The sequence below is a fragment of the Macrotis lagotis genome, chromosome 5 (assembly GCF_037893015.1).
Source record: "Macrotis lagotis isolate mMagLag1 chromosome 5, bilby.v1.9.chrom.fasta, whole genome shotgun sequence".
Classification (NCBI taxonomy): domain Eukaryota; kingdom Metazoa; phylum Chordata; class Mammalia; order Peramelemorphia; family Peramelidae; genus Macrotis; species Macrotis lagotis.
Genome location: NC_133662.1, coordinates 60,653,402 through 60,674,867, shown reverse-complemented (window position 1 = coordinate 60,674,867; position 21,466 = coordinate 60,653,402). Strand labels below are relative to the sequence as shown.

At 36.4% G+C, this 21,466-nt stretch overlaps 1 protein-coding gene across 1 annotated transcript in view; it reads left to right on the top strand.

The window, feature by feature from the left end:
- The first annotated feature begins 1,040 nt into the window (after positions 1 to 1,040).
- Positions 1,041 to 21,466, top strand: part of SLC17A5 (solute carrier family 17 member 5) — a 48,372-nt gene continuing 27,946 nt past the window's right edge. Inside the window, exons 1-5 of the mRNA XM_074237329.1 lie at positions 1,041 to 1,189; positions 4,932 to 5,128; positions 8,358 to 8,591; positions 12,928 to 13,015; positions 20,339 to 20,425. Of these exons, the coding sequence (XP_074093430.1) occupies positions 1,096 to 1,189; positions 4,932 to 5,128; positions 8,358 to 8,591; positions 12,928 to 13,015; positions 20,339 to 20,425 (700 nt within the window). The 5' untranslated portion in view covers positions 1,041 to 1,095. The remainder of the gene's footprint in view (positions 1,190 to 4,931; positions 5,129 to 8,357; positions 8,592 to 12,927; positions 13,016 to 20,338; positions 20,426 to 21,466) is intronic.

Genomic DNA, 21,466 nt, shown 5'->3' with positions numbered 1-21,466 from the left:
TTGGCTCTCATGGAGGCCTTTGGTGACTTTCCCTGGAACTTCTCCAAATATTTTTATTCTATATACACCTATCCAGGTCCACGTTGTCTCCTCGGGATGGATTGTAAACTGCTTGTCTTTGTGTGTCTAATAGCTGGTCCAGGGTTCTGATGAGATTTGTTGAATATTCGAGTTCTAATCAATATTGTCATTCTCTTTTCAAAGAGAAGGTCAGACAGTAATGGTCACATTAACTATTTTTTTTTGGTTTTGTAAGGCAATGGAATGTCCAAGATCACACAGCTCTAAGCATTGAGTGCCCGAGGGGGTTAAGTGACTTGTCCAAGGGCACACAGTTAAGTATTGTCTGATGGGGGAGCACCACCCAGCTACCCCATCATTAACTTTCTTAATCAACACACATTTATTAAGCACCCGCTGGGAGCTGTGGATGGAGCAGCAGCCTGGAGTCAGGAGGACTCATCACCCACCCTTCAGGCTCAGCCGGGTGACCCTGGGCAAGTCGCTTCATTCTCTTTGCCTCAGTTTCCTCATCTGTAAACCGAGACGGAGCAGGAAATGACAAACCACTGCTGGATCTTTGCCAAAGAAAAAATCCCAAAAGAGGTCAGAAGGAGTCACGGGGCTGCTGAACCGGCAAGCCGTGCCTGGCAGGGTCAAGATTGCTGAGATAGGGAGGGATAAGCCGAGGCCCCGGAGGGGAAACACGAGGGAGCGGGTGACCGGAAAGAGCAAAGGGCAGAGGGAGGAGTGAGCAGGCTCGAGCCGCATCTTCGGTCGCCCGGGCGACAGTGCCCACACCTAAGATGGCGGCCTGGGGGCGGAGGCCGCCTTCAGCCCGCCCTGAAGCCGTGCCCGTACTTAAGATGGCGGCTGCGCGGCGACTGCGCCTTCCCAAGGTGCCCGCTTCCAAGATGGCGGTGAGGGTCGGAGGTGGCAGTTCTGGGGGGCGGGCAGCCGGGTCCCTGGGCACCAGACGGGGCGGGAGGAGGAGCCTGCAGGGGAGGGCCGAAGCGGGGCGGGGCCCGCCGAGCTCGGGGCGCGGGCCAGCAGCCTCCTCCTCCTCCGGCTCGTCCCTGGGCAGCGCCGGGCATCATGCCGCCCCCGGCGGGCTGCCCCTCCGACAGCGAGTCCGACGAGGCGCTGCACAGCACCCCCTTACTGCAGAAGCCCCGGCGGGGCGGCCCAGGTGAGACCCGCGCAGTCTGGGCGGCCCCCCGGGCGCCCCCAGAGCCGGCCGCGGCGGCGCCGGCGGGGGAGCCCGGCGCCCGCACCCCGGGGCGGCCCGGCGCCCGCACCCCGGGGCGGCCCGGCGCCCGCCGCTCGGCCTTTTCTGACCCGTGGCCGGGCAGCGGAAGGGGGTCTCCTCTGCCGCCTCGCAGCGCTGAAATGGGGGGAGGGCCCCCACACACTTTTATCTGCCGTGGTGGGGGATGTGCCGCATAACGCCGCTGCCCTTTACACGCGTGGAGTTGGCCTCCCCGAGCCTCCCCCGGCGGCCCAGGACTAAAGTAGAGCGTTTACGGGGCCTGCCTCAGTTTACCCAGCTGGAACGTGAGGACCGCAACCGGCCTCACCCCCCGCCTTCCTCGTGAGGATCCCGGGAGCCCACGGCGTGTGCGGAGCTTGCCACAGCATCTGGCGCCGACAAAACGCCAAATAAATAAAATGTTAGCTTGTAACAACAGCTTTAAGGCGGTTTGAGGCGTGTGATCCTGGGTCAGTCGTTTAATTTCCCCATCTGCAAAATGAGCCTCCGAAGGAAATGGCAACCTATTCCAGTGTCTTTGCCAAGAAAACTCCACCATCATCATCAAATATTGCTGAAGGAATTTCGAGGTCCACGTCCAGCATAATCAAGTCACTGTGGACTCCAAAAGTAATAACAGGAAATAAAGAGAAAGGGGGAAAGAAATCAGAATAAATCCAAAGCGAAGACTACACTTAGGGTAGTATTTGTAAACAACTATGATTGTCATTTCTCAAAATTGACAAATATCAGTTGTTTAGTTTGTGCAGCCCATTGGAGGTTTTCTTGGCAGAGATAACTGCAGTGGTTTGCCATTTTCTTCTCCAGCTCATTTTACTGAAGAGGAACTAAGGCAAACAGGGTTAAGTCACTTGAGGTTAAGTGCCTGAGGCTAAATTTGAACTGGGGTCCTCCAGCTATCCACTAGTCAGACATTCACTAGAGTACCATAGTTTATATTTCCATTCGGTAGAAGTTATGGTTTAAATTACTTACCCTTTAAATTGCTTAACCCTTTCTTATCTATAGCGCTTACCCTTTAAATTGCTTAACCCTTTCTTATCTATAGCTTTGCCACTCTGGTTCTCTCTTACAGAAAGGGCACCAACTCACGTAACTCACTTATACAGTAAAGGGTAGCTAAGTGGTGAAGTGAATGGAGCACTAGTCCTGGAAACAAGGAGGACCTGAGTTCAAATACACCCTCAGACTCTTAATGCTTATTTCACTCTGAATTTGGACAAGTCACTTAATGCCATTGTCTTGCAAAAAAAAATTTTTTCTTTTACAGTAATACCTTTTCTATCCAGAATTCTACCAGTTAGGAACCTGATATATATAATACAAGGTTCCAGGATATAACCCAAAAACAAACAAAAAAAAAGATTGTCAAAATAAACGCTAGTTGGAGTGGCCTTTACTCAGATCCTGTTTTCTTTTTAGATCAGAACTGGTACACGTCATCTGTGAATGCTGAGCAGGATTTTGAAAATGATAGTAATGACAAATGACAGAAAGGGAGATGTTGGGACTTTACTGTAATTTATGATTTGTTCAACAAACATAAAGTGTCTACAACACTAACCTTGAGGAAGGGATGGAAACATTTGATTTATGTTTATATAAGTTTATATATGGTTTTGTTTATATAAGACGCTATGGCTTCCTTCCAGTGACTGATAGTCTAGTAAGGACAAGTAACTATGATTCTAAAACTTTGTAATTAGCACAATAGAGTTACAAAACAAAATATAGTGTGTGATACTTGGATGAAAATCACTGCAGTAAGATAGCATTTGAATTAGAATACAGAAAAAATTAAGCACATGACAAAGTGGACATGAATTTCAGACACAGACAAGTAGAAAGGCATCATAGCATACAAGCCAACCAGAAATTAGAAAGCAGATCAGCTTGTCTATAATTTGGGAGAAGAGTAATATGAAATGAGAAAGGGAGATGTTAGATTGTAAAGAGGATTGAAGAGAAGGTTTGCCAAAGATTTTGGACAGAGACATCACATGTATAGGTAGGAAAGACTATTGTGCCAACAATATGGATGAAATGGATCAGAAAGAAAATAGATTAGAACACCTCTAGCTTCTTCTTAGTTTGTCAGTCTTTTTTTTTTTTTTTTTTTTTTTGGCAAGGCAGTGAGGTTGTGGCTTGCCCACAGTCACACAGCTAGGTAATTATTAAGAATCTGAAGTGAGAAGCCAGGTCCCCCTGGCTTCAGGGTCAATGTTCTTTCCATCTCACCACCCAGCTGCCCCAGGAAGAAAATAGGTATTGGATATTGACAACTTCACTAAGTTTAGTAGTGAACAAGAGAAAAGATGTACTAGAATAAGAGAAGGCTTCTTGAGGGCTGGAGAGAGCTAAGTCATGTGGAAGGTATAAGAGACAGACATGAATAGAGGAATTAATCATAGTGAAGAATCGGGGTACCCCATTTCTGTGACTACAGAGAAGAGTAAGTGATTATGATGAGAAGTTTTGAGAAACAAGTTTTTTGGTGAATCAAAAGATGGGGAATATTAGTGTTCATGTATTAAATATAATTCAATAATGGATATTTTATGACTTTGTCACCAATTAATTCCATAGATTTAAAGACTTTAGAAATCATTTAATCCATAGCCTTCACTTTATATGATAAAGAAAATCAGGCCTCATAAGGTTAAGTGACTTGCCCAAGGTCACACAGGCAGTAACATGGCAATGTTGGGACCTACTACCCACCTTGTCCTCTCTGGAGTCTGAGATAGTTGTCATTAATCCTTGGATGCATTAAGAGAGACATAGTATTAAGAATTACAGTAGAAGCATAGTATGATAAAGTGTCAAGCCAAGTGTGGGTTCGAGTCCTGCTTATGACACAAACTTCTATTTCATTTAAAGTTAATATATTTTAAGATAAATTGTAAGTAATTTGGAGATACTAGCTCTATGCAAGATCTCACTTTCAAAACTTTATTTAAATATTGTTTTTGTTATTAATTTAACTTTTAAAAAATTAAACAAATATTTATAGACTGGATATATTTACAAAAAAGAACAAGATTCAACCCTTTAAGAATTCACTGGGGCAGCTAAGTGGTATAGTGAATAGAGATCTGGTCCTGGAGCCAGGAGGACCTGAGTTCAAATACAGCCTTAGATATTTAATACATACTTAGCTGTATGACCTTGGACAAGTCACTTAACCCTATTCCCTAGCCAAAAAAAAAAAGACTAAGTCTTGCAGAACAGCTGTCTGTCTGTCTGTCTGTCTACATTGTTAGGAGGTTTTTTCCCCAGGAACTCAGCACAGATGAAATCATAGATCTAATTTTTTTTGTAAATCACACTTCTGTGGAACCTAGAACTAAAAAATATTCTATATATAGTACAAATGAGTAGAGTTGAATTAAATATTGGATGTTAAAATAAAATAAATGTTTATTTAATTTATGATATATATAGTTTATTTATATATTGTTATAATATATAATATTTTACTTAAAAATAAAATTTTATATGCACATTTATATATTCCTGACATGTCATGATCCAAGGTCGTCTGCTTTTTTTTGTAAATAGTGGACTTATACTTTATTTTCAAATTATTTTAGACTCATCTATATTTGGTATTTCAGGTGCTTTCTGCTTAACAATACTTTTCTCCTCATTTTTGTTTCAGTTCCTGTATGCTGTTCCACTCGTTACAACTTAGCAATGATAGCTTTTTTTGGATTCTTCATCCTCTATGCTTTACGTGTGAATCTAAGTGTAGCATTAGTGGATATGGTAGATTCAAATAAAAGTATGGAGAGAAACACAACTTCTGAGGGGTGCCCAGAACATTCTGCTCCCATAGGAAATTTTCACAATCAAACGGTAGGTGTTTAGCAATTTAATTTAAAAAAAAAGTTTTGCTGAAGAACCTTAAAGCTAAGTACAATTTTGTAATAGTTTCTTTTAAGCCCACAAGTCCCATAGGATTGTTATCTTCTGGTTTTACCTTCAAGATCATTCTTCTGTAGCATATGGAAGCTCTTAGGTAGCAAGTTCACCTCTGGCAGTTTTATTTTGATTCTATTTTGAACATGGGCTAAAAATAACTTTTGGTACTCTGCTATAGCACACATTGATCTTTTTTGAGAAGTATTTATACAGTTCTACTCTAGATATATCCAAGGAGATACGTGCTGGCAACATCATCTTTTTAAAGGAAAGTTATTTAATACTTTCTTTTTTGTTGTTGTTACTAATGCCATTATTTCTCAGAGAACTGGTGTATTATAACATCAGCTTTCTATACTCTATAATAGGTAAGAATCTTTTAAAAATGAAGAAGAAAAAAACACTAAAAAAATGAAGAAGAAAAGACAATGAGAGGCATGGAACTGGAAAGAACAAGATATACTGAAGACAGGGAGAAGATTGGTTGACTGGAGCACATTGTATAGAAAAGAATGATGAAATAAGGCTAGAAAGGTAGGGTGGTACTTGGTTTTGAAGGACCATGGATGCCACAAGTTTAAACTTGGAAGATATTAGAGAAAACCTCCTTAATGAATGACTAGTTTGGCAGTTCCATGAAGGTTAGAGTAGAGGGATCAGAGAGTAGCACAATCAGACTTGTTAGGCTGATGGGATGAGAACCTGTTCTTACCAGAGTGGTTACAGAGAGCAGAGGAGGCAAAGCAGAGACATGAGCAGGTTATCATAGAATCTCAGAAGTCTTCTGGTTTGACCCTACAGCATTCCTAAGAAGGTAACGGTATTTAATCTCTGCCTGAAGGCCTTCAATGATAGGAGACATCCCTAGGCATCCCATTTCTCTTTTGAATAGCTCTTTTTTCCTTAAGCTGAGTGCAAATTCCACAGTTTCCACTTAATTGTTTAAATTCAATTTAGTCTTTTAAATCAAGCAGAGATGAATAAAAACTATGCTGTAATTTTGCCAAAGAAAAGCATATAATACAACAGAAATGTTACTTCTTATGCCTTTGCCACTTTGAAAGGACAGTAGATCCTGGCCCAGCTAAGGCGACTCTAACATGGGTATGAATTTAGCTCATATGTCAAATCATATTCTCTGAAATTATCTACTTTAAAGTGCCAAAGGCAGTTAGGTGACATAGTGGAGAGAGTGCCAGGTCTAGAGCCAGGAAGACTCATCTTTGTGAGTTCAAATCTGGCCTCAGATACTTACTATCTCTATGACCTTGGCCAAGTCACTCAACCCTGTTTGCCTTAGTTTCCTCCTCTGTAAAATACTGGAGAAGGAAATGGAAAATCACTCTAGCATCTATGCCAAGAAGACCCCAAATGGAGTTACAGATACTGAAACATGACTGAAGTGACCCAACAACAGCAACTACAATCGTAAGGTGCCAACTAAGACTTATATTTTAATCATGATCATGTTCAACACAACTTCTTGTTACAAGGTGAAGCTTTTATCTGGGGGCTAGTGATGGGTATGAAAAGTAAAAAGAAAAGAAATAAAAGATCATCAATGAAATATTTTAAAAATACTTGGAGGAGGCCAGAAAGGGATTCAGAGGGGGCACTCAGATAGCAGGAAAATATTAGTACTGGGCAAGCCACTTAACCCCATTGCCCTGCAAAAACTTAAAAAAAAAATAATTTGCTTCCATTAATGAGATAATCAGTAAAACTTGATAATTTATTGACTGTGACAAGAGGAGGAAGAGTGAGAAAAAACATTCCAATTTCAATTTTAAGAGAGATTGAGTGAATGGTGGTGGTACCATATGTTGAAATAGGGAAGTCAGAATTTCAAGTTTCAAAGTAGAAATAATAAACTTAGTTCCAGATATGTGGGATTTGATGAGTCACCAGACCCAGCTGACCTGTCAGAAATAGAGATTTGTTTGTCATCTTCATAGAGGTGATAGTTGGAAGCAGTGGGAGTGAATGATATTGCCAAAGGAGAGAGTGTGAATGTTTCAAAATCTGTTATATTTAGTTTTGGATCATAAATAAATTATATCAGATGTATATGATTGTTCTGGCTTCCATTTCGGGTTTTAATCTAAAGTCTGATACAGTGGGCAGATAACCACACGTAATCTACAAATTGAATGTAGGCTTTGTACAAATAATCCAAATGCTGACTGTAAAATTAAAATGTTGATTTGTCTGTATGTGTTTATGCTTACATTTCTATGATAAAGAAATTCTCAATAGGTTTTCACAAGTTAACTGAGTTAAACCAAAGCTACTTGAGTTTTAAAAATTTAAGTATTGAGTATTCCCCAAAATAAAATAAAACAGTGAGTTCATTCTCTAATTCAATTGATTTTGGGGGCAGGTAAGTGATTCAGTGGGTAGAGTGCTGGGCCTGAAGGCAAGAAAATTCCACTCCTGAGTTCAAATTTGACCTCAGACACTTTCTAGCTCTGTGACCCTAGGCAAGTCACTTAACCCTATTTGTCACAGTTTCCTCATCTGTAAAAGGGGAAACAAAGAATTGGACACAACTAAAATAACTGAACAACAATATTTTTTTTAAATGCCAAGATAATTAAAGTATCCCTTCACTTGTTCTAAAGTTTAAAAGAATATAAGCATAAAGAAAATGTTTAATATTCTGAATAAAGCATGGAAGCTTTTTGAGGTGAAAGGCTTCTTTATCCCATAATTTATAAAATACCTTTGCTGAATGGATTATTTTCTTTATCCTAAGGTGTTTCATAAAGCAGCTATCTTTCCTTTTGGCTTGGAGATTTCATCAATGCAATTCCTTCAGACTATATTCTTGGAGCTTATCTAGTCACATTGGCTATCAAAGAGTTCTCATTTCTTTTTTTTTTTAGGGTTTTTTTTTTTTGCAAGGCAAATGGGGTTAAGTGGCTTGCCCAAGGCCACACAGCTAGGTAATTATTAAGTGTCTGAGACTGGATTTGAACCCAGGTACTCCTGACTCCAAGGCCGGTGCTTTATCCACTACGCCACCTAGCCGCCCCAAAAAGTTCTCATTTCTTAACAGTGTCACATAAGTTAAAATTATGAACAGAGATGATTAATTTTGTAGTAAAAAATAAGCTCTCAGGAGTCAGATACTAAAATAATCTTTATTGCTATTTCTTTCTAGGGAAAGAAATACCATTGGAGTGCTGAAACTCAGGGATGGATTCTTGGCTCCTTTTTTTATGGCTACATCATCACTCAAATTCCTGGCGGATATGTTGCCAGTAAAGTGGGTGGAAAGCTGCTTTTGGGATTTGGAATCCTCATTACCTCTATACTCACATTATTGACCCCTATTGCTGCAGAATGGGGAGTGGGCTTTCTCATTTCAGTCCGGGCACTAGAAGGACTAGGAGAGGTAAGTAGTTATCATTTCCTCATCCCGCATTCTCTCTCTTAAGTTTCTGGAGTATCCCACAATTCAAGGATCAGCAAACTTTTAAGGTAAAACAGACATTTTTGGTAATATTCTTAGAATATAATTTTTTTTAAGTATCATCATTTAGAAGTAAAAAGTAAACAATACCATTGATTTTTACTAGCCTTATTTATACTGATAAATGACATGTAATTTGAAATTCCATTTGTCCTATTAAGTTTTATATTTATTAAGCACCTCAGACTCTAAATCAGGACTTCAGTCCTTTGTGAAAGTAGAATCATTGCTGATTTTTATGAATTTTTCTTTATTCTTCCCACGTCTTTTGTTGTTTTTTTTTTTTCATTTAAATTCTTCATCTCTCTCTTTCTTCTGGCACAGTGGATAGAGGGCTGGACCTGAATTCAGGAGGCTCCACCAGTTCAGATATAGCTTCAGACGCTTACTAGCAGTGTGACCCTAGGCAAGTCATTTAACTTTGCTTCCATTTCCTCATCTGTAAAATAAATTGGAAAAGGAAATGGAAAATGTATAGCCTAGAAACTGGAAGGAGAACCTGAGTAACCAACTGTAGCCTTGGCCCATTTGCTATAAATTTATGATATTGTTTTAATGAAAGTGAAAATATTAAATATCTATTATGTGTCAGCCATGCAAGTGCTGGGATACAGAGGCATAAAAGGAAAGCAGTCCTTGTTCTCAAGGGGTTTATGTTCTACTGGCAAAAATAACACATATATATATATATATATATATATATATATATATTATTTATTTATGGAGGGGGGAAGGGGAAGAGATACTAAGAAAAGGAGGGCAAGTAGGAAACTTGGGTGTCGGTCTTGTGCTTAGAGGGGAAAGTGAAGCAGCATGAGAGTTCTAGGCCAGAATTCTTCTGCCTTCAAGCCTAACAATTCATTGTTTGGGCCTGAAGCTATCACTATATAGGTATAGAGAAACTTATTCATTTATTTTGGCTAGAATTGTGTCTGTGAATCTAATGTACTGTTTCAACTGTAACTGTAGATAAAGAATTTCACTGTCAGATAGGACTATATAGACAAAACCAAACTTGGATTGCTTATAGGAACAAAAAATGGTTGCCTTTTTAAAAACTAGAAATTTACTTGAATTTTAAGTGTAATTAAGGAGCTTCATGAATCAACTAATTATCATTTCTTAGAAGGAACAGTCCCAAAGTAGAAGTCTCATTCCATTAGCAGAGAACAGTATTGCCCAGTAGAGATTTCCAAATTGGTCATATGGTAAAAAATGAAAAAAAAAATTGAACCACTTAATATTATTCAGGTTAATTATCTGTACCCTAGTTGTGTTTTTCCCCTCATTTATTTCTGCTCTTTTCAGTGTCTAAAAATACAACTTATTTCACACTATTCTATGGTAATTTAATTTTTTATGTCATCATTCCTATTCAGATGTAATTTGCTCTTCATTTCCCTCATTATCCTTTTCTTTGCTTCATGTTCTCTTAACTGGGCAATAAGAAGTTAAATATACAGATGACCCCTGAATCTTAATGCAGTTTTAAGCTTAAATGCCCAGTAGATCATACTTATTTTACCCTTTAAGATTTAGAAAGAGCTTTGCTCACAACAGCCCTATGTGGGAGGAAGTTCAATATTATCCTCATTTTATAAATTAAGAAACTGAAGCTATGAAAAATAACACAGTAAGCATTAGTGTTAAGACTTGAACCCAGGATTTATTATTCCAGGGTATATATTCTTCACTAAAGCAATTACACATAGGGTGATACCTCAGGGTGCCTTGGTACTTCAAGACTGGTAGAATGAAGGAAAAACAACAAACAAAACAAGCATCTATTTCATTGACTTAATAGTGCTGATGGCAGGTCCATTCACCACAAAAAGTTGCTCCCCTCGGTGATAACTACAAAGTTAGATTGGAAGCCATTTAGTGATCTATGAGAATGTTAGTGATCTATGAGAATGTTGCTCTTCCCTAGAAAGTTATTGACTTAAGAAAATACCCAGGGGCGGCTAGGTGGCGCAGTGGATAAAGCACCGGCCCTGGAGTCAGGAGCACCTGAGTTCAAATCCGGTCTCAGACACTTAATAATTACCTAGCTGTGTGGCCTTAGGCAAGCCACTTAACCCCGTTTGCCTTGCAAAAACCTAAAAAAACAAAACAAAAAAAATCCTATAGCACAACTTGTTCAGCCCTTCCCCAATTGATGGCCATCTCTGCAATTTTCAGTTCTTTTAGTTCAGTTCAGTTTAGTCACAACTAAGAGAGTTGCTATAAATGTTTTTTTTTCCTTTTTTTCCTAATCATTTTTGGAAATAAACCAACTAATAGTATTGCTGAGTTAATTCCTGATTGTTCTCCAATTGGATCATTTTACAGTTCAACCATCAATGAATTTTTCCACATCCTCGCCAACATTTACCACTTTCCCTTCTATCATTTTAGCCAGTCTGGTAGTATTCTACAGGAGAAAGATAAAGAATTATCTTCTTAGTATAGCTAATTTCACTATATCAAACTGCCTATCAGGCCAGACAGTGAAGGAGGTCATTCTTAAGACTCTGGAATCCTTCAGCAACTAAGTCTTTTTTATACACATAAAAGAATAGGAGTCACTGAAGAATACCAGCTGTTGCATCTGGTCATGCAATTTATAAAGTGTCATATGCAGTAAAGTGCTTAATATAGAACAAAATGAAGTCAGTTAGGTTCTTCCATAAATTAACTTTCAATAGTACTATGCTGGGAAATTTAAATCTTTTTTTTTTTTTAACAAAAATCCCTTTGTTTGGTAAATAGTTTTGGGAGGAATAAGGAAAGGAGTGTTATTTGGGATTTTGTTTAAAAAATCTTTTTTTAATTAAAATTTTAAAAAAATTAACAAAAACCTTTTCTCTCCTATCCCTTCTTTTACCATTAAAAAAGAGAAAAAAAAGAGAAAAAACAAAAACCCCATGCAAAAGACATTCAAGTATTAGCATGTAAAAGGTGGTCCTTGAGTTTTGAAGGAAATTCTAATTTCTAAGAGAAAGGGGAGAAAAGAAAAGCATTCTAGATGTAAGAGATAGTCGGTGAAAGGCACAGAGAAAGAATGAAGAGTAACATGTATAAGGAATAGTATACAAGGCCAGTTTGGTTGGATTGTAGTGTGCATGGAGGACAATAATATGTAATAAAACTGGAAAGGTAGGTTGAAATGAGGAAAGAGCTTTAAATCCCAGACAGAGGAATTTTTAGTTGATCCTAAAGGTTATTGAGTTAGAATGACATGATCAAATCTGAACTTTTGCTGAAGTCACTTTGGTAGATTTGAGGAGGATAGACTTGGCCAAGAAGGAGTAGTAATAGCTCATGTAAGAGGAGGGAAATGAGGGTCTCAATTGGGGTGGGGGGGGGGAGGGAAGTGACTAAAGTAGAAGGGAGGAGATATTGTGAAGGTAGAAAATATAAGATGTAGCAAAGGCCTGGGAAGGCATTTGAGGTATTTTGTGGGGGGAAGATTTTTTTTTTTTTGAATTTGAGACGCCTAGAGTAGAGGACATCTAGCTCAAATGTTAACAGACCTAGAGGATCAAGATTAGGGCTGGGTTTGTAAATCTGGGTGGTGTTGGGATAGAGATGGTAATTAAATCCACATAAATGGATGAGTTTACTACTACCACCCCCAGCTACTTTCATGTTTCTCCAAAAATTACCTGATGTTTATATATGTATATTGTCTCCCCAAGCTAGTTTCAATAGTTGACATTTATATAGTCTACTCTATGTCAGACACCATGACATTTACACACTGAGTTTTTATTTCTTTGTCTTGGCTCAATTCTGTACTCAGGGCTTAGTCGGCGCTAGGAGGCAGCCAGGCAAGATGATGAATATTAGTGAAAAGAGCATTGAAGCTGCCAGCAGGAAGACCCACGCTTAAATTCAGCCCTTGTTACTTAATAGCAAGTCACTTTGCCTCTGGTTGCCCAAATTTTCTCAGCTCTAAAATGGAGATAATCCCCTATCTCCCAGGGTTGTTGCAAGGATCAAATGATATATTTGCAAAAAGCATTTAGCACCATGTTTAGCCAAGGTGGACACCATTTAAAGGTTTATTCCCTTCCTAATTCCTAATAAATACTTTTTCATTCTTTCACTTAGTGCATACTTAATACTGGGTTTTGTCACTATTAGGACAAATGGTTATTTCAAGAATTTCTTGAGTAGCAAGTTTGAGATAAAATTTGTGACAAGTAATTATTAAGAGAATAAAAATCAAATATCTTTGTGATTCATCCAGAGTTGTTTTTTTTTAATTATCCAGGGTGTTACTTATCCTGCTATGCACGCTATGTGGTCCTGTTGGGCTCCTCCTCTTGAAAGAAGCAAACTTCTTAGTATTTCATATGCAGGTAAGATAATTAAATTCCCTTTTAAGAAGCATTTCGGAACATACATTTTTGGACATGTAGAGATTTGTTCACTATAAATAATTGTTACAAAAAGTTTCTTCTCTATTCCCCCCCAAAAGGAGGAAGAAGAGAAAGAGAAAAAGCAATGTTTGTTAGTTGGGGTGGGGGCTATGACTTGGGAGGGATGGCAATGTGTCTGTTGAAAGCACATAATATGATTTTCATCCCCTGCCTGTTTGATGCAGTTTTTCTGTTTTCATATATACTTAGGTGCAGTTATATCTTAAATTATTGATTCTCTTATTGAAGTAATTAATAACATACTGGTAAGAATGGCTGAAAAAGTTGTAGTTTATGATTGTGATGGAATATTGTTATAATATAAGAAAGGATAAAAGAAAGTTGATTTCAGGAGAGGAAAAAACTGGAAAATCTTACATGAACTGATACAAAGTAAAGTGAATAGAAACAGGAAAACATTGTACACAATAACAGAAATGTTGTACAATGATTAACTGTGAATAACTAAGCTATTTTCAGCAATACAAAGATCCAAGATAATTCTGAAGAACTTATGATGAAAAATGCTATCATCTCCAGAGGAAAAAACTGATGGAATTTGAATGCAAATTGAATCATGCCTTTTTTTTAACTTCTCTATATTTCTTGGGATTTTTTGTCTGTTTTATTTCATAATCTAATTAATATGAAACTGTATTTTGTATAACTATATATGTCTAACCTTTATCAAAATGTTTGCCTTCTTAATGGAGTGGAAGAAAATTTGGAGCTCAAAAATTATAAAAAAAGAAAGTTAAAATTGTTTTTACATATAATCAGCAAAATAAAATATTAACATTTAAAAAAATAAATTTAAAATATTGAACAGGTAAGCTAATAAATAAAAGGAACTATTTATTCACTTTTACAATTATATTTCAGTACCTAGCACAGTTCCTTAATTATTAGCTGCTTATTGAATTTGTTGATGGACATATTTCCAGAGAAGAAAGTACATTTTTAAACATGTTTAATTTGAAATGTTAATGGGAATTCAAGGTGCAGATATCTAATAGTTAGTTGGACTTAACATCACAAGTTTTAAAAATTAGAAGGGTTCCTAAGGAACAGCTAGGCCAAGCTTATCACTTTTCAGATGAGGAAATGGATGAATAGAAAGGTTGTGACTTGACCAAGCTCATATGGATAATAAGTGTATTTAAACTTAAGTTACCTAGTACGATTTTTTTCAATATTCTAGAAAGTATGTAGGTACATCAATGAGAAAATTGTCTCTTCTAGAATTTTTGAAGGAAATTGGGACCACAGATACAGATTTTGGAGTTACAGTCAAAGAAATGATAGTTAAAACTATATATGAAATCATTAAGGAAGATGGTGTATAATGAGAAGAAGAATTGTAGGTAGAAATTTGAAAAATGCCAGGTTTTAAAGAAAGTGAAAAGAAGAGAAACCAGTGAAAGAAACATAGTTCTCAGAGAGACCTATAGAATGCAATATCTTAGAACCCAAAGGAGACAAAAATATTAAGGAGTACGGGCAGCTAGGTGATGCAATGGATAGAGCACCGTCCCTGGAGTCAGGAGTACCTGAGTTCAAATCCAGCCTCAGACACTTAATAATTACCTAGCTGTGTGACCTTGGGCAAGCCATTTAACCCCATTGCCTTGCAAAAATCTAAAAAAAAAAAAAATATTAAAGAGTAGCGTGCAACAATGCCAATGCTGCCAAAAAGTTTGGATTTGGTATTTAATATCCATTAGTAAAGTATTTGTGATCTTTCATAGAGTGGTAACTACATTCCATCTTTGGACTTTGGCACCATTTCCTTTATTATTTCTCAAGGATTTGCAGTTGGTTCTGCAGTCATATTTGCAAGATTTTTCCATATGGTATTGTGTTCATTTGGGTCAGAAGATAAGTAATTTAAAATGACTTGTTAAATTGTTGTTAAACATGACTATTGTAGTAACATTTTTCCTGGCTACATATTTTTAACCTACACCAAATTCCTTGCTTTCTCAATGGGGGAAGTGGAGTGAAAGGAAGGAAGAGAATTTGGAACTCAAGGTTTAAGAAGTAAATGTGAGGGCAACTAGGTGGCGCAGTGGATAGAGCACTGGCCTTGGAGTCAGGAGTACCTGAGTTCAAATCCAGCCTCAGACACTTAATAATTACCTAGCCGTGTGGCCTTGGGCAAGCCACTTGACCCCATTGCCTCGAAAAAATCTTAAAAAAAAAGAAGTAAATGTGGAAACTTGCTTTTTTATGTAGCTAGGGAAATAAAATATAAAAATAAAATAAATTTTAAAAATAAAGACAAATTATTATTAAAACCTCCACATAGAACTCTTGCCTGAATAATATTGACTTAAAGTATTTTCTGAATGGTTACTTGAAAGATAATACATGTTACCTAGTACTACCTTTGCAGAATAGATCATGTTCTAGAACAGTAGAAAATTATGAATAAATGTGAAACAAATTCTGAATATATCCTCTATAGATTTAAAGATTTGTATGAGACACTCTGATAAACACTGGGGATATAAATACAAACAAGAACAAATCATGAAAACAATAACTTTTTAAAAATTATTAAATACAGCATACAAAAATTTCAGGGTCATAGCAAAAGAAATTTCCGGGGGAAAACTACATCTCTGAAATTATACATTAATCTAAAAAAAATGAAAAAGAAAGGCTGTATGAAATGAGAATATAATTTATAAAACCAGAAAGCCAACAAAGAAACACAAAAGGGGAAAAAAATCTAGAAAAATAGAGGAGAAATAGATTAAAATGAAAAACAACTTTGAAAAGATTTAGAGGGGGAATAAGTAGGAATGTGGGAGAGAACTTAGAACTCAAAATTTTTAAAAAACGAATGTTATAAGTAAATAAATTTTTGAAAGATTTAGAGATAGAAAACCTTCTGTTCTCTTAAATTTTTTAACTATTTAATATTTAACTTGTTTGTCTACTTGCAAATTATTGTAGCAGATAAAATAAATTCATCTCTAAACCTGTTTTTCTACCAAGCCTCTCTATCCAATTTTCTCAGTAGTTCTTGTTGAATGAAAAGTTTTTTCCTCAATAGCTGGTGTTCTTTAAGTTATCAAAGATCAGATTGCTTTATGCATTACTTTAATTTATTTATCAGCTTTTCTGTTTTATATATAAAACCAAATACCTTTGGTAATTATTACCTCATAATGTAATTTAAGTTTTGGTAAAATGTGAAACTCCTTCATTCTTACTTTTTTCCATTGCTTTCTTTAGATATTCTTGACATTTGCGTCTTAGAACTGCTTTAACTTCTCACATGAGTTTTGGTGTATTTTATTACTCAACAAATATTTATTAAATATCTCAGTGCCATACTAGGCTAAGTCTCTATTTTAGGGGAAAGAAAAATATTAGAGAAAAATAGCATAAAATTTAAAACGTACTCTCATAACTTTAAATGTAAGCAGATTAAACAAAACATTTGACTCAATAAAATGAAAATAGCAAATAAGGGAAAAGCCCTACATTTTGATGTTTACAAACTTAAAAAAGCAAACATTTATGCAGGATAAAAATGAACAGCAACAAAATTTATTGAGCAGTAGGTAAATTCAGAAAAACAGACTTGCATTCATGCTAGTAAATAAAGCAAAAACAAAAATTCACAACATATAAGATAAACTATATCATAGTAAAAGAAATTATAGACAACAAACCAATATCATTAAATTTTGATGTTTCAATATCAGAAAAGCAATATGATTAAACTAATGACAGAAAGACTATATTAAGGTGTGGATAGCAATAAATAAGGTCAAAGTACAATACTCAACTATGCCAAAAATGTTACAAAGACCACTTTTTATTATGTTAAAATATTTTTATCTATTTCTCCTCTAGCTTTCTAGATTTCCTCCTTTGTGTTTACTTGTGTAGTTTTTAAGCATATCCTCAGTTCATTCTACCTTGATTTTTCTATTTTGTTAATGTATGTTTTCAAAGATATAGTTTTTTCCTTGAACACTGCTTTAAGTTTGGCAGAAAATAGATTTGATTTTATATCATCTACCACAATAATGAAAAATTAGCACACTTTGTAGTGGGAATCACTGGAAACTTTCCCAAAAAATATAGGAACTAAGTATGGATCCTCCCTCTACCCCATATAATTTGTCACAGAATTATTGACATGCTAGCCAGAATAATAAGAAAAAAATCAAGGGCACTAAGCATTAGCAAAGAGGAGATAAAATTATTCATTTTGCAGATGGTTTATTTAGAAAATCTGAAAGAATTAGGAAGGAAACTAATTGAGATATAATAATATCTTTAATATTTTTAGTAAATAAGATAGGTAGCAGTAAACAAAATGTCTTTCCAGGTTTTGGGGTTGAGGAGAAGGGGTTGTAATTAGAAGTGAATTGATGTTTTTTAAAAAAGGATTGAGAAATTGTTGGAGAGAGCAAGTTAGAACCTAGAGAAAATGAGATCATGAACAAAAAGGGTTAACAAGAATGCACCAGAGGGTATATTGATAAAGAATACCACCACCACCCCCCAAAAAAAAACAAAAAAAAACCCCAGTTCTCTGAGCTCTTCCACTCAGTCCACAATTACACAAAAGAAGCTTCTGAGCAGAGATTAGCCAGTATAAGTGGTAGGTCAAATATACAAGCAACATCCAGATCAGGAGATGAAACCAAGTCAGCACCTAGTCCTTGGACTAAACAGCAAAGAGCCTAGAGCTCATGGAGCACAGCACCCAGGTGGCCCATCCTCAAGACACAGTAAGAAAAGGGACCAGGAAGCAAAGGATCAATGGCCTCCTTATAGGAGACCTGATACTAATACAATTAACATCTCCTGGCAGACTCACAGCAAGAAGTGGAACCAAAACTGGGTTTGGAACTCTGCAAGGAGATGAAGGCAGAGAAGGAGCCAAAGCCAGAATAGAACTAAATTGATCTCCTAGGGGATTAAACCAAAAGCCAGAAGTTCTTGCAGAAGATGGGATCTAGTCCTTAGTCAATTGTATCTAGGGCCAAGGGGGTCTGTTCACATCATCCAAGAATAAGGGAAGAAGCAATATTTGATCCAAGTCCAAAGTTCCAAACCAGAAACTCAAGTAGAGATGAATAAATAGAAGAAAATGTCAAGCACAATGAAGAAACCATTTAGACTTAAGTGAAGCCAAATAGGTAAACCATGAGAATGAGAAAAAAATTGTCCTGACCTCAAGAACTAAAAGAGAACTTGGAAAAAATGAGGAACAAAATGTAATAAGAGGATATAGTACCTAAGGAGGAAGGGAATGATAAGGAGAATTAAATAGTTAAAAAAATATTCCTTGAGAATCAAAATCTCTGAAAATTAACATGAGTCAAATAGAAACCAGTGACACCATGAGACAGCAAGAAATAGTAAAACAAACTGAAAAGATTTGCAAACCACATGATAATGTTATTGTCCATCCTTTGTTTTGAAGAGGAACGATGATGGAATGGATTTAGGTGAGACAGAGTTGCACAGAGTTGTCAGCCTCATTCTCTTTCTGAATCATTGAAGTACTATAGCAAGACAGGATGATTAGAAATGTCCTTGGATGCAGTTGATGATCCCGATACCTTTGAAATCTGGTGAAGCTCTACAAGTTCCCCAACAAATTCCCTCCCATCCATTGAGAAAGCAAGCAAGCAATATGGTATATATTATATAGTTAAATGGCTCAAAGGATGAAGTGTCAGCCAGGAGTATGGAACACTCATCTTTCAATTCAAATCTGGCCCCAGATACCTAACTAGTTGTGTGACCCTGAGCAAGTCCCCTAACCCTATTTGCCTCATAAAATGAGCTGGAGAAGGAAATATTTAATCACTTTAGTATCTTTGCTAAGAAAATGGCATCATGAAGAGGTAGACACAACTGAACAACAACAATACATGTGGAATCATGCAAAATGTATTTCTATATTAGCTATGTTGCTACACGCACACATTAGCCACGTGTGAACACACACACACAAATGAAAATAAAGTTAAAAAAAGATGTAGTCAGAGTTTATCAATTCTCTTTCTGGAGGTGAATAGCATTTTTCATCATGGGTCTTTTGAAATTGTCTTGGATCATTATCTTGATTGGAGCAGCTAAGTCTTAGATCATTCTTCTAATATTGCTATTATGGTATATGATGTTCTCCCTGTTTTACTCATTTCACCTGCATCAGTTAAGTCTTCCTAGATTTTTCTGAACCCATCCTTCTCTCATTTTTTTATAGTACAATATTCCTTCACAATCTTATACCACAGGGCAGCTAAGTGGCCCAGTGGATAGAGTATCAGCCCTGGAGTCAGTCTGAGTTCAAATGTGACTTTAGACACTTAATAATTGATTAGCGCAATCATGTGACCTTGGGCAAGTCACTTAATTCCATTGCCTTAAATAAATAAAAATTTTTACCAATTTACAATACCTTCAATTTCAATTCTTGGTCAACATGAAAAGAGCTGCAAACAATACTTTTATACAAATAGGTCCTCTCCCCTTTTCTTTGATCTCTTTGCAATACAGACTCCATATTAGGATTGCTGGTCAATTAGCCCTCTGGACATAGTTCCAAATTGTTCCCCAGAATGATTGGATCAGTTTACAACTTCACCAAATGTGTCCCAATTTTTCTTCATCCATTCTAGCATTTGTCATTTTCCTTTTCTATCATGTTAGCTAATGTGATAGGTATGAGGTGGTCCCTCAGAGTTGCTTTAATGTGAATTTCCCTTATCAGTGATGATTTAGAGCATTTTTTGTGATTATTATTAGTAGTAGTAACTTTGATTTCTTCTTCTGAAAATTGCTTGCTCATATCCTTTGACCTATTTATCAATTGAGGAATGGCTCTTATTTTTAGCTTACTTCCCTATCCACTTGAGAAATGAGATCTTTATTAGAAAATGCTACCAGAAAATTTTTTTCTGATTTTTTTCACTGCTTTGCTTCTAATTTTGATTGAATTAAGTTTAGCACATAAACTTTTAATAAACACTTGCTGATTGATTGAATCCCTGCCTTTGTTAAGGAAGGGTAACGGGTTCCATGCACTTTTGAGTGCCTGTTGACACCTTCAGTGAACTTTTTTTATTCTTTTTTTGTTTAAATCACATTCATTGGTAGACAATGCAGAAACATAGGAGATAGGTCTTATATTTTTCTTTCAATGTGCTAATAACCTTTTTTCTCCAAATGGATGACTTCTCCCAACCATGATTAACATAACTGTAATGATTTTTTCTTGTCTAGGAGCACAGCTTGGAACAGTCATCTCTCTTCCGCTATCTGGTATAATTTGTTTCTATATGGATTGGACTTATGTCTTCTATTTTTTTGGTAAGTTTATTCCAAATATAATTTTTAAAAGATTTGTAATAGATAATGTATGGCATAATGGATAGAGAGGTAACTTTTAAATCACAGCACTTTAGTTCAAATCCTGCCTCTTACATTAAAAATAATGACTGTATGACCATGGGCAAGTCACTTAACCTCACAATGCCTCAGGCAACTATGATACTAGAAATTATAGACAGGTTACAGATCTATAATTGTGAAGGAAGTGTTTAAGAGTTCTATAGGGATAAATTAACAAGTTCAAGCCTATTTCCCTTCACAAAAAAATAATTTAATATATACACCTTAAATTGGAGGATGTCAAAAACTTCTAATTTGGCTAAAAATTTGATAACTAGAATAGAAATTTTAAGCCATTTAGTAAAATAGCCATCTACTAGAGCCAAAACAATTGCAATAATCACTCATAGGTAACTTGTTCTTCAGCTTTTTGCTATTATGTGGTAAAGAGTTTTATCAGTTTTAAAGTAATGATCTGAAACTTAAGAACCCTATACCTAACTTTTCAGGTTTTAATCATTAAGTGATAGTCTCCTTAGCAAAAATTATAATAATAAATACTCTAAGTACTACAATATATACTCCCTTAAATTTTTAGTTTTCCATCTTTGTCTCAAAGCTTTCTATTTGTTAAAATTCTAGCGACAAGATTGTTCACGTTTTTCATTAATGAAGTTGTACCTCAAATAGTATTTTTTATGTAAGGATAAAAATAGGAAATATCTCTACAATTAGTCAAGTTTTGGACTGATCCTTAGGAGTACAAGGAGAGACTAAAAACAGTCCTTGCTCTTGGGGAGCACATTGTCCAGAGACAACATGAAAAAAACGAGGTACAAATAATTTATATACAAGATTAGTTGTGGTAGTCTTAGATTAAATGGTAGTTTTAGATTAAGGATCACTGGGGAAGACTTCTTGCAGAAAGTGATGACAAAGGACTTCATAAACCAGACAGAGGATTTTATATTTGGAGCTGCTGGATTTTATTGACTGGGGAGTTGTATTTTAAGGAAGACC